Source organism: Parasteatoda tepidariorum, chromosome 6 (assembly GCF_982258835.1).
Source record: "Parasteatoda tepidariorum strain Cologne lab strain chromosome 6, Ptep-v5.0, whole genome shotgun sequence".
Lineage (NCBI taxonomy): Eukaryota > Metazoa > Arthropoda > Arachnida > Araneae > Theridiidae > Parasteatoda > Parasteatoda tepidariorum.
In genome coordinates this window covers 103,754,364-103,767,874 of record NC_141760.1, presented here as the reverse complement: position 1 = coordinate 103,767,874, position 13,511 = coordinate 103,754,364, and the positions used below count along the sequence as shown (strand labels likewise).

The 13,511-nt window shown below is 30.1% G+C and overlaps 1 protein-coding gene across 6 annotated transcripts in view; it reads left to right on the top strand.

The window, feature by feature from the left end:
* Nucleotides 1-13,511, top strand: part of Khc-73 (Kinesin heavy chain 73) — a 126,740-nt gene that overhangs the window by 103,279 nt on the left and 9,950 nt on the right. For 3 of the 6 annotated variants that reach the window (XM_087166321.1, XM_087166320.1, XM_087166318.1), the window contains 6 exons: nt 1,318-1,371; nt 2,978-3,130; nt 3,216-3,293; nt 5,884-6,088; nt 7,847-7,971; nt 12,218-12,379. In XM_087166321.1, coding sequence (XP_087022447.1) covers nt 1,318-1,371; nt 2,978-3,130; nt 3,216-3,293; nt 5,884-6,088; nt 7,847-7,971; nt 12,218-12,379 — 777 coding nt within the window. Of the gene's footprint in view, nt 1-1,317; nt 1,372-2,977; nt 3,131-3,215; nt 3,294-5,883; nt 6,089-6,777; nt 6,847-7,846; nt 7,972-12,217; nt 12,380-13,511 lie in introns of all 6 variants that reach the window. The other 3 variants (XM_087166317.1, XM_087166316.1, XM_087166319.1) reach the window with 2 other exon arrangements.

Genomic DNA, 13,511 nt, shown 5'->3' with positions numbered 1-13,511 from the left:
GTTCAGCTGTTCCTTTTTTCTCTTTAATTTTTCATGCAATTAAAACTAGTATAGTTAGCCCAGTATAGCTCAGACAAGAACACAGTAATTGTGTTTCATCTTAATATATTGTGTATAATGGGTACAGGAAAAACACAGGGAATTTTTTATTTTTTTTACCAGATATGAGTGGCCACCCTGTGTAACTACTAATATGCTAACTGAGCAATAAATAGAAATTGGAAATCGTGGTTATGTTTTCTGACAACTTTGTGAAAAAACATTGTATTTCAAGCATAGTGGTAAAACATAAATTGAAAAAATACAAATTACACAATTGACATTGCTAACTAAACAAGTGAAACATTATTTCTTATGTATATTTTCATGTTGTATCGAATAAGATAATCTACAAGGGAATAGAATGAATGGTTCAAAATTTGAAATGGTTTTTTGTATAAAAAGTTCTTTTTTTTTACATGTGCTTTCCAGGGTTGTCTGATTTAAACGTAATGAATTATTTAAAAAAAAAAATGTTTTATGTACAGTATACTCTCGATATCTCAAAGTTGAAGATACTATAAAAAGATTTCGAGAGAACAAGTTTTTGAGATAACAAGTTCAGAACTAAATATGTTCTAAAAAGGAGAAAAATATATTCTGAAATATTATTCTACAAAGTAAAGTCAATGAACATAAGAATAACTACTATTAAATATGTATATGTAATGATAGTTGACTATAAGTCTAAATACAACAATGATAATTTATTTTTAAAAGTACGACAAAAATAATTATGCATTAAACAGAAAATGATTGATTTACAATGAACTTACATTGTGATTTTTCTGAGAAAATTTATTTTCTATTTCGAAAAAAATATTGAAATAGTAACGTTTTGAGAAGAAACTCTTCGACATAGGAATTCAAATTAACTATAGGCGGATATGTAATGCCAAAGGAAAAAATATTTGTTTGATATAACAAGATTTTCGAGATATCGAAGTTCGATATAGCGAGAATATATCTACTGTAATTAAATTTCTATTTACATAAATACTTCCTGTTTGATTGTAACAAAATGAAATAAGATGAAATTTTTTACAATTTTGAATTTTATTTCTGTTGGGAATCTGCATTTTTATTGCTAATGGGAGTCTGTACTCTTTGTAATTGAGAATTGTCATGTTAGAACTCATATTATTATTCTTTATTACATTAATAAATAAACAGTGTGACTGTTCTTCTGATGCTGAAACTTCATAAAATAATTTCATTACATTAGCAGGTGATAAATAAAGTAAAATGTTTTATCCTAATTGTTGTGAAATATTACAGGACACCCTTTTCACGAGTGGTGTAACATATGAAATGGTATCCAACATTCCAAAGGTAGGTTATATACAAAATTATGCTTTATTTTTTAGAAGTAGATCAGTAATTTGTATACCTCAAATGTTTTGTTTGGATATTTTTGTTTACTTCAATTTTTTTAATGGTGATTAACTTACATTTTGGGTTTCTTTTTTTTATCAGTCTGATAAAAAAAAAATAATAAGTTCAAGGCTTGTATTATTTGTTATAGTGTAAGGAGGAAGTATTATTTCTTCCATATATAAAGATATAACTTAAAGTTATAAGTATGGTTCCAGAGTCAAAATTCGTGATGGTCCTATCAAAAAATTATGATGGTTTATGTTGGTTTTAGTGTGATTCATGATGGTCCAATATTATTTGATGGTCACCATCATCCAACATTTTCCATTCTGTGCTCATGGTGTTTGAAATGCCAACAAACTTCCATCATTCCATGATGGAAAATGCTACTTTAATACTATGATGGTTAACCACCAAGAGAATTTTATTCTCGTGAACCAACAATCCATGATTATCCATGTTAGTTCTATTATCTATACATTTTCAGGATGGTATAATAGGAATTCTTGTTTGTTCAGCAGGAATATACTATCAAAACCATTTTTTTTTTTTATGTTGGCCCTTTATAAATCAGACCAAATTCTGATATTGGGGTGATGGTGGCTCATGATTGTTCCGACATTTGATTTCTAAGAAACTACGATGGAAATTGTTGGTTCAACAGGGACAAACCATCCAAACAAGTTGCTATTCTTATGTTGGACCATCGTAAATCAATCCGATGATGGTTACTCGTGTTGGTTCTGCAGGGTATGTAGCGGTCTGGAAAAATCAAGAAAATTTTTCAAATCCCTAGAAAAGTTAGAGAAATTTTTAACTTCTTACAAAAGACACAAAAAAAATTAAATTTATAAATCAGAGAAAACAAAATAAATTTCTATGAATATGATTGAATATTTTCATAATGCAACCTTATTCGGAACACTTTTTTTTTTTTTACGTCAATGAAAAAATATCTTTCACTCTCTTGTGCATTTATTTTTGCCTATTCTAATCCTTCCTTGTAACTAAAGAAAATTTTCGAAGTTTGGTTACTTTGATGTGTAATAAGAAAAAGCCATAACATTGCAATCAAATCAGTAAAATGAAATCAGATAAAATAAAGAACATAAAAAATCATGTAAGAGATGGTGCAAAACACTTTTAAACAATTAAAGCTAAATTTTAAAGAAAATCTGAAACGTCTCTTATTTTGATTTGTGGTATTAACCACATAAATTTTCCTTTGAACTTTGAAGTCTCTAGTTCTTAATTGAAAATTTATCTTACCTTTACTCTTTGTTAAGTCCATCTCGGAAGCTTAAGGGATTACTTTTCAACTAAAAATCTTTTATCTAAAAAGAAAATTCCTCCAGAAATATGAAAATATAAAAGGAGTTTTTTATAAGAAAATAAAAGGAAAAAATATGTATATATGGATGTTTAAAATTGATTAATTAAATACAAATGAAGATTTTTATTTAAAAATATACTTTTTTTTCTATTAATCTGATTGTGTAACTTATCAATTTTTACAAGTTAGTTGACTATTATAGAAGACAAAAATGTTTTCTCATTAAAGGCATCTGAAGATCCAGAAAACAGAGAGATGTTAGCCCTGATGGCGGCTTCTGGAGAAGATGCCCACACAAATGACGGGGAGAGTTATATAGAGAAATACACGAGAGGTGTATCAGCGGTTGAGAGTATTCTCATGTTGGACAGGTTGAGACAGGTATGTATATTTCTAAACTTCACTTCTATTTTATAAAATATCTTTTTTTTTCATCTCTCAATATAATGTTCAATTTAAATAACAGGAAGTTGCTGTTAAAGAATTACTTGCTGCTCAAGGAAAACCTCTCAGGAAAACTGCCAGTGTGCCAAATATTGCTCATGTAAGTCACATTCATTTGAAGAGTTTATGTCGCCCTATTTTTATGCATGTTATATTTATATATATATACAGGGGTGATTGTCCTCCCGATTTTTCGCTAACCGCGATCTGAAAGTTTCCGGAAATCCAAAGTCCAGAAGTTTCAAGAAATCGTCGATCACATTTATATATAAAAATTCCTGTATATTTTATTTAAAAATATTAAAGCTAGACTTTATGCTTGACATCTCTTTCACATAGCTGCCAACCCTTCTGCATTTTGCAGAAGCTTTCTGCATTTTTACTTATTTTACCTATTTTTTCCTCTTTTATGTGTAGAAGAGAAGATCTTCTGCATTTTACCCATCCTCCTGATAGCTAGTATTTTCTTTAAGTCAGACGTCGCTGTTCCTCTTGTAAAAGCCTTTGGCAGGGTCGTAATTACATTTTTAATCGAGAATTAATAAATGAATATTATACCATCAAGCAGCTGGTCAAAAGTTTTTTTTAAAAGATATTTCCTTTTTTGTTAAAAAAAAAAAGATGAGTACTGCTTTTTTATGCTCATATTAAGTGGATTTATAAATAAATAATTAAAATCCGCTTCTTTTATAAATTTATTGGTAATTAGTACGCGCTTGCGAATCTTCTGCATTTTTAGGCATTTCTTCTGCATTTTTTTTTTGTCCATCTTCTGCATTTTTATAACTAGAGGTTGGCAGCTATGCTTTCATTTGTAAATATTTTTTCTGGTAGAATAATAAATGTGATTACAGATAAAAGTAAGCTTATACATTTATTCATTTAAATTATGTTGTATATAATTTATTCAAACTTTCATGTTTTAAAAATATCAATGACTTAAATTTATAAAGATATAAATTTTTTGAAATGCATCATTAATGATTTTACTCAAGAAATTTTCAGGATTTTTGAGTTGGGCCCACGATCATCCCTGTATATATATATATATATATATATATATATATATATATATATATATATATATATATATATATATATATATTATATATATAGCACAATAAATGAATACAAAAAGAGAAAAGGAAAGAATAGTAATAATTAATAAAAATCCGAAGAAAAAAAAAGATATCTTTTCACCAGCTCACACGATTACATCTGCAAAAAAGAGTGGTTTATAATATTGTATCAATATAGCCAAAGCAAAGTATATTAATACAATGTATAAATATTATATATATTAAAAAATTATAATATTATATATATATTTAATAAGAATAATTTTGTACTTAAAAGCGCAAATTTTTTTCCGAATTTAAACTTAAAAATATATTTGTTGATTTTTATTTATGTATATGTTAATTTATTAGATGTGCCATAAATTGCTACCATATTAATGAATATAATTCAGAACATAGTGTCATTTTGTTCATGATTATATTCTATTTTTCATAACAGAACAACTTGGTAACGTTCCAAAATTATACCTATTTTTATAGATATTTATATTCTAATTATTTTATAGATATTTATAATCTAAAAATTGTTTTATTTAGTTTTAAAAAAATTAATAATTTTTAAATATCTGTTTCAAGAATACCTAATTAAATTTAATTTTGGGTTTTAGTAAATGTTAATCGCTGTCTTTTTTATTAAAGACCTTTACTAGGCTTCCTGGATGGTCCTCTTTACCGTACAAAGTACGTCTTTTAGAGTGAAATCTGATTTTGTCCCCTTTGTAATATTATGGTCTTTTTTGTATTGATCAGTTTGATAATGTTTATAATTGCGATTCGGGGTTGCTTTGCGCATCAATTTCGCTCTCTATTAAATGATTGACCAAAGTTTATGCCCAATATTAAAAGATGCCATTTGAAAAATTTTTAATTTATTATTTTAGATAGTACTAGTACTTTATTAAAGTAAAAAAAACTGTATTAATGAGTTTCATAATTCTATTTTAAATGTACCATGTTATTGATGAAATATGTTCAGTATTTATTAAATATTAGTAAATATTTGTGCTAATTTTATGTATTTTCGATATAGCGACTTCATGTTATAACTTCCATTTTTGTTTGGACCACAGGGGGTAATTATATCGAGCATAGATTTAGGATCGGAAAAAAATTAAAAAGTGGTGACAACGATTTTGTGAGATTATCATAAATTTTACAGCCTTTAATTTCATATCAATTTAAGGAATTGAGTTGGTCACTTGTAATACAAATATTTTATTTTAAAATTTTTTCATCGAGGTTAATTAGTTAAAATTTTTTGATTCCTTTATATTTTACCACCAGCTTTTAAATTTTTCTGGAGTTTAAAAAGGTGATTCTTTGAGGGTGAGAAAAACAGCAAAAAATAAAAATAAAAATTGCTTTTATCAATTCACTCTGAAATTAGATTTCTTTCATGAAATTTGATAACATTCTAGAATTGATCCAATATGGAATATTAGTTAGACTTTTAAGTCTTTTTATTTCTCTGAATGTTTTGTAATATTATTTTTTCCAATTAAGATAGAAATATTAAATAAAATTGTTAATATAAAATAAAATAAAATATTGGACTTTTCAAAGACCGATTCTTCTTATTTGAGTGATAACAGTTTTAAATCATTTTCCCAGGTCCTAAGAATGGATCAACGATTGGACACCACATTTCCTCAAAGAATGGATCCCAGTTCAAGAGCTGATTCTGCATGTGAATTAACTGCTCTATCTCCAAATGATGAATTAAAACAACGAAGTCCATTGAGCAGTACTCCCTTTGGTAAAGAAAAACCTCCAATTAACAACTCCGATTCACCAGTCACATCTCCTTATGCCTTGAGTAAGTCTTGTTAATTGTAAATGTCATGATTTACAATTTTTTTTAAGTTTATGCTAGCTCGGTTCATCAGCAATCATTTTTGTTTCTAGATTGATAATGAACAGATTGTTGCAAACAAAATCGTTCAAATTCCTATTAAAACAAAGTCTTAATAGATGTATTGCTTTGCTCAGTTATCGTCTGGGTTTTAAAAAATCCCGGTTTAAAAATAAAAAGAACCTCCTTGGTCTAGTTAGTTATATTGGGTTTTTAAGAAATTATCTAGTTTAACACTTTTTAGATTTAATTTTTAATTCAAAAGAGAACAATTAAAATTTCACATCCTGATCTGTATTCACAAGAGTTTAAATTATGAAATATTTAACTCCTAAGACATGTGCTAAGATTTGAGAACATTTTCTGTTCTAAAAGAAAGTATTTGAGAACATTTATTGAAATTTGAAGATATCTGATCCCTTACTTTTGACACCCATAAGACTGATTAAGTACCAAAAAATAGTTTCCAAAAATTTTTTTGAAATTCTTTTTTTTTTTTTAAATAAAGTAAAAACTTCCATATTTTTTAATTTAAATTGTGAAAATTGCTTTCTATAAATAAATAATTGAATCATGCTTTGTGTACTTCTTTCAATGAAATACTCTTTTGTGCTTATTGTTTCTGATATAAACTATGTGATTTGTAATTTCAGCAAGGCCAACTTTCTTGAATCTCAGTTTCAATTTGAATATGAGCCTCCGTCAGAATTCATCCATTTTAAGTATGTTAGGTCCAAAGCATTTTTCGTGAATGTTCGTTTCCTGCAAATGATCACTTTTTCTTTTGGTTTATTTTTTTCAGGGGTGCAGAAAATTCTCAGAGCCTATTATTTCTGTAAAACATAGTTTTTTTGAGTTTTAAAATTCCTCCCACCCGCTTCTCTTCCTCCCAAAAAAAATTCTAAAACTTTTTTTAATTACAATAACTTTTTAAAAATATTTTTAGAAAGTAAAGTTTGTGTATGGTTAAAAATTTTTGATAATAATTTTTTTAAGAAAATTTTTTTCTTCTTCACAATTCTTGATTAAACTAGTATATTTTTTAAAAAATAATAGAAATCAAAATATATTAAGATAGTAATAATTTTATAAAACTAAATTTAAGTTTACACATTTAAACTTAAGAAATTCAAACTAATAAATAAACAAATTATTGACATATAAAGTTATTTGTGTCATATTTAACATAACAGAAAATAATCGTTTTAGACAGTAAGCTGATATGGTATAAGGGAATCAAAAATATGTTAAAATAAATTTTAAAAATGAAAATAGAAATTTTTTTACAGGCAAAAAGTTTTCAAGGTTGCCTGTTTTTTTTTTTTTTTTTTCCTGAACTTTTTTCACACTATCACACATATTCTGCATCCCTGATTAATCTTTTTGCAAATCATTAAACATTCTAATTTACTCTTTTATTTCACTTCTTTTCTCTTATCCTTTGTTTTTCCTTTACTTTTTTATTATTATTATGGCTTTAGCAACATTAGCATTTTTCCACTACTTCCTTGATTTGCCTCAATTTGTTTTGCAACATTTTTACTGCCATTTTCGGTGTGTTGGTGGTTTTTATTTTTTTTGGTATTTTTTTTTTTTATATAATTATTATTTTTAATGTAGGTGGCATGTCTAGGCATGTTTATTTATTCTTCACATTTCTATACGTTAGAACTGCTTTTTTCTTTCTATTAAGTTAAATAAATATGTCTTCCCATTTAATAGGTTCCCCCTTGAATGGATTGACCCCCCAGTCCACAAAGTTAGTCAAACCAATGTCTACAGTCGTCGAGGAACTTCAGAGTGTTCCTGAATGTGGACTTGATGAGAGTTCTGAATTTTGTGACCATGTACGTATTTGGAATTGTCTCAGTTTCTGTGTTCTTGTCCACTGTGTGCACAACAGAGCAATTCTCTTTTGTGTTCCAGAATTCTATAATAAAAGTGAACTGCGGGATAATCCCGTCGACCTGCCAACATTCATGAAAATGCGCAAATCCTTTGGCACCATCATAATGAAAAATGATTTCTAAAATAAGCATTTTAAACACATTAAATTTATCAAATAATAACAAAAAAAAATGTAAGTGTAACAATACGTGTTAACCCCGTGGCAGAATCGCAGCGACACGGCGACTGTTAAATTGGTACTTGCTGGGTATCAAAAATTTTAGGAAGGTTAATTAATTAAAGCAATTTACACTAAACAGAAGAAGGCACATGTAATATTAAAGTGGAAGTACATCGAGGAGAGGCGCCGCAATATCCCATCAAAAAACAAAAAAAAAAACATAAAAAATCATACCTTCATCTCAATCCACTGGAGAAAAGGAGACATCAAACAATTTGGCTTAGCTGCAATAATTTTAAAAAGACACAAGGAAAAGTCCAGAGTTCAGATTTTTGGTAGTTTATTAATGTGGATCACTTCTTTTCAATAAAATCGTTGGGGCAGCAGAATCACAAGCATGTCCAGTTAGGGGTCACAAGGCATATATTTTTAACAATGGCAGATAAGATTTCTGGGGATCACTTTTTCATCTATTAGTAGTAGCATCAGTGGCGGCTGGCAGTAGTAGCAGTCGACAAATAAACATGTCGCTTCTGGAAAGGCGATCCAAAAAATTTAAGATGGTGATTGATTTTCGTTCTTGTCGAAAAACTGCATCCTTGAGGAGTCGGCGGTCAGGTATTACGCCATTAAGAAAGGAGTGAAGTTCCGTCCCTCAAACAGAGAGAAAAACGAAGCAAAATAAACGCTCACTACGCGAGCGAGGTGACTGAGAAAAATCAGAGTATCGAACAACCACTTAGTTCATGGCGAGGGAAAAACAAACAATCACAGCCCGCAAAAGGCATCCACAGGTGGGTCGGAGAAATATGACCGCCATGTATTTAAACAAAAATAAACTCCGTCTCTCAAAGAGAGGGAGGGGGTGAAAATTAAAAATCCCTGTTAAAGGATCGTAGGTTTTGAAAGGATCAAATATCGAATGCTACCCGCTCAAAAAAATGGGCGGTATTTATATAAAAGTCCAGAAGTGGAAGTTAAACTCCCTAAAAAATGACACTAAAATTGCTTAAGGAGAGAATTGAAGTGAGTTGACTAACCCCTTAAATTTAAGCATAATTAAACACTAACGGCAACCGTACAGTAACTAAAAACATGTGTTGACATCAAAGGCCGCCGAAGGTCAAAGGCGTGAAGGTCGGCAGACAGTGAGGCGTCACAGTAGAGGGTTCAGGGGTGTCGGCCTAATTTCTAGGTCATAATCCCAACAGAAAAATTAAGATTAAGTGACGCAATGTCACAGCGACATTGCCGCAGAACGTTACAGAGTTCTTGCAGAAAGATTTTTCTTTTGAAAAGTAAAAAAAAAATTACCTTTATTTATTTTTTGACTGAAATTTACCTATTATATTTGAATCATGCATTTAGATAATCACTTTTTGACGCTCTCAATATACGCCGATAGTATCGTAAATTGATGTATTGTTTCGATTGTATATTTGTCAGTTATTGATATTGATTTTCACGTGAATTTTAAATATCCCAATAAACAATGTGGAAAATTCGAATTGTGTATTTGAGTATTTACTTTTTAAGCCAATAATTCTGTTGAATTTTATGAGTTATTGCTATTGATATCTCCATAGTTTTTAAATCCGATATTTTTTATATGATATTATTTTTATACAATAACCTTATATCACGAAATGAAACACGCATTTGAGGTGTCTGATATGCGTGAAATACTCATCGATCTTTTTTTTTGCCAAGTACTAGTACGGATATAATGAAATTTAATTTTTTTTTATTGTGATGATTAGTTACCAAAGGCGAAGGAAATAATTTCCAACTCTTCTCTACAAAATGTGAAAATGTTACCTACAATATTAGAATAAAAATTACATGTTCAATTGAAAAAAAATTTATATAGTTTTTTTTTTTTTGTAAACTTGTTATTTTAAATTAGTAACATACATGCTTATTATTATTAAAAATATCTTGCAGAAAGATATTAGTGCTAGAAAGTTTTGTCGCAGATAGCTCGAAAAAAATTTGCCACTGGGTGTGTTAAAAAGTGTAATAAAAAGAGTCTTAAACAAAGTAAAAACCTCCTTTTTTATAATTGCACATTGAATTATTCGTGAATCTAACCATATCATTTCGGCGACCAAAAATCCCTGATAGCTTTTAAAACGCAAAGAAACAAGTCATTATTATTGTGCAATCACTGTCATATAAATTCGTTTAAATATGAATCCACGTGTTTTCGAATCCACAGTGTTTCTTGTTTCGCCAAACTCCACAATCGTTCTATATTCATTGTTACTGGCGCAGAAGCTACCTTTTGGCGATAATATTGGGTTCAGCGAAAATGGTCAACGGAATAATCCCAAAGTACTAATAAAAGTAAACTAGAATGAATACAACAAAAACAAAGCTCGCACTTAATAAATTTTGTGCACAGTCTTTTAATTAGTCCATTTAATTTTTAAATACAGCTTTACTTACCCAATTTTTGGGTTTACAGCTACTAATGTTCAGCTCCATAGCCTTGTAATTTTGAAACCAATCCAGAAGACAAGGGAACTCCTTGATCAAGTATTGGGAGAAATTTTGCCTTTTGAGGAAGACTTTTTGATGAAACTAACCCGCATTTACGTTACATAGAGAGGAAGGCCACGAGAACCTCCCACGGTTAGCCTGACAGTAAAGGGACTCTAACCCATGATCCGTCTATCACTGAGGATCTGTCAAGTCAGCACTGTGGTCGGTGCAAGCCGGATGTGGATTCGCATCAACCAGCCATCGCAGGGACTCGAACCCGGTTCTACCTTCATTTCCATTGGGTCCCTTCTCATATTAGTGGACTGAAATGGCTGACAGCCTTGTTAATGAAGGCTCTTTAACAGAGCTGACTCATATAAAGATACTCTCTCGAATAAAAGCAAGAAATTGGAATGCTTGGTTGTCACCTCCTTGGTTGTCACTTCCTTGCGACCAGAGGTTTAACACCAGCCTCTCACGCCTCGCCAGTAGCCACATTAACACTAAACTTACGATAACCGGTCAAATGACCGTTTAAGAATTTTTTCATATAAAATGTGCTTGCCATGTTATCATTTTTGCACATTTGACCTCATGACTTTTTCTAACAATTATATACAGTTAACATTCTATTATTATTATTTTGTTTGTTTTGAATAATACTTGTCATATACCTATTTATACTGCAACTGGTCATTTGACCGGGAGAACAATTTATTGCTTTATAAGGTTATTGGATCAGAAATTATGATGTAATGCGTGTTCAACATATTGCGTTTGATTAGTTGCACATTAGTTGCATTGATAGCTTTAGTGCATTTCTGACTGTTAGATTTTACCCAGAAAAATGTCAAAACAATCAAGACAGCACAAGCTCTTAGAAGAAATAATATTAATTATGGGAATTATAATTCTTATAATTATAAGAATTATAGAAATAAAAACAATTAGAAGAAATATGTTTGTGGAAAATGTATAATGGAAACACCCTGTATATGTAACAAATGCGTTGAACATTGAATTAAAAAATTTTATTCTTTGTGTTTGTATTACATAAAAATTGGCAATATACATTTTTGTTTAATTATAATAAAGTTTTCTTCAGTTTATTTCCTTCCTAACATCCTTATTTCATACATTCAATTTAGAAACGTAAAGTCCAGTCATTTGACCAGCTATGGTAGAAATAGGTATATATTAAGTGTTGGTATGTTTAGTGTTCAGTGCCTTCTATATTCTGAAGGCAGAAAGACCTTGTCCTAAATGGTCAAAACAGAACTTCACCTGAACACATCTTAGACTGCTCGGATTTTTATGGAAAGACCTTCCCCCCTACTAGTTATAGATTTCATGCTTGTCAATGGATTCACCACAGACCTGGTCCCAGCACAAATATTTAGTACATAATGCAATATTAATATTTCGTAAAATCTACTGGATTTTTTCCTATTCATGTTGGCAGTTATGTATATGTAATTATAATATTTATGAGTCTATTCTTTAAAAATAATCTCCCCCTTTTTCAAATTTTCTGTTCTTAGTCAGGGGATGAAACTTGTGTGCAGAACTTAATGGAGAAGTTTATTGAAAGTGAAGAACTTAACAACGTGACAAGTAACCACACAGAGGAAATAAACAGAACTCAGGTTTCTGAAAGAAGAACTCATGCAATAGATACTCCAGATAGCATTCCAGACATACAAGTACGTATAAATTTCAAATCCAAAAAGTATGAACACTATGTACCTTGAAAGAAATTATTGAAAAACAATTACTATATTTTCTGCTGTATGAGTTGATATTTTGAACCCATTAGACATGCAAATAAGCATTCGCCACGTGGCGAGTCATAAAAAAAACTTGAAAATAAAATGAGTATCGAGCATGCTTGGGGACTAAACACTGCGAGGCACAAAAAAAAAACTTATATTTATAAATTATTCGGCTTATTCGGTAGTGCTTTGCTCTCTCACGTCACGTCTTGGGTGCGATCCTCGGGCCGGGCAATCTTTCATCCCTTCAGTGGGTCGATAAAATGAGTACCGAGCATGCTTGAAGACTAATCACTGTGGGTTCCGCGTGCGGCTCACCACCCAGCCGTAATGTCTGCTCTTGTCCCCCCGAGCCCAAGGTCAAGAAAACTGAGATGGGCGAAATAGGCTGTCACGCCACTGAGTTTAGTTTTAGCTTGAAAAATGTACCTGATATGCAAGATAAATACAATGTCATGCAAAATAACACAATCAAAACTATTAAAGGATAAAAAAAAAACTTTTTAGTATCGTCTTTTGAGTTGGTTGTATTACATGGTGTGTAGAGTTTTTAAAAAGTGCTTAAAGGTGCTTATTTTAGATTTTTAAAAACCTTAAAGGTGCTTTCTTTCATTGAGTGTTTTAAAAAAGTTCTTAATTTTCCCTTTCTGAAAATGAGTTTTTTTTCTTTACCATTTCGATTTTCGCCACGTATTATGCAGAAGCGCGCTTTTTACATTGTTCTACCCTATATTTTCACTATTCATTCAACAATGATCCATTGCAGCGTATCATCGGTCCTTTGCGTATGAAAGCGCCAATCATTTTAAATGTTTGATGAAATACTTGCGAGTATGTATGTGAGCTGGGTTCGGTGAGATTATTGCTCTCTCATGTGCATTTTGTAAGATACTCTCAATTTCAGGCTTCATTTTCCACCCTCTGATATCAAACCGAAAAATCTCTGGATCATTTAATAATGGTTAATATAATCATGAAAAGAGTTCTTTGTCGGAAACTAGATGTTTTTATCATGATTATGTAAAGTCTTTGACAATTACTTTGCATTGTGTTAATGTACATA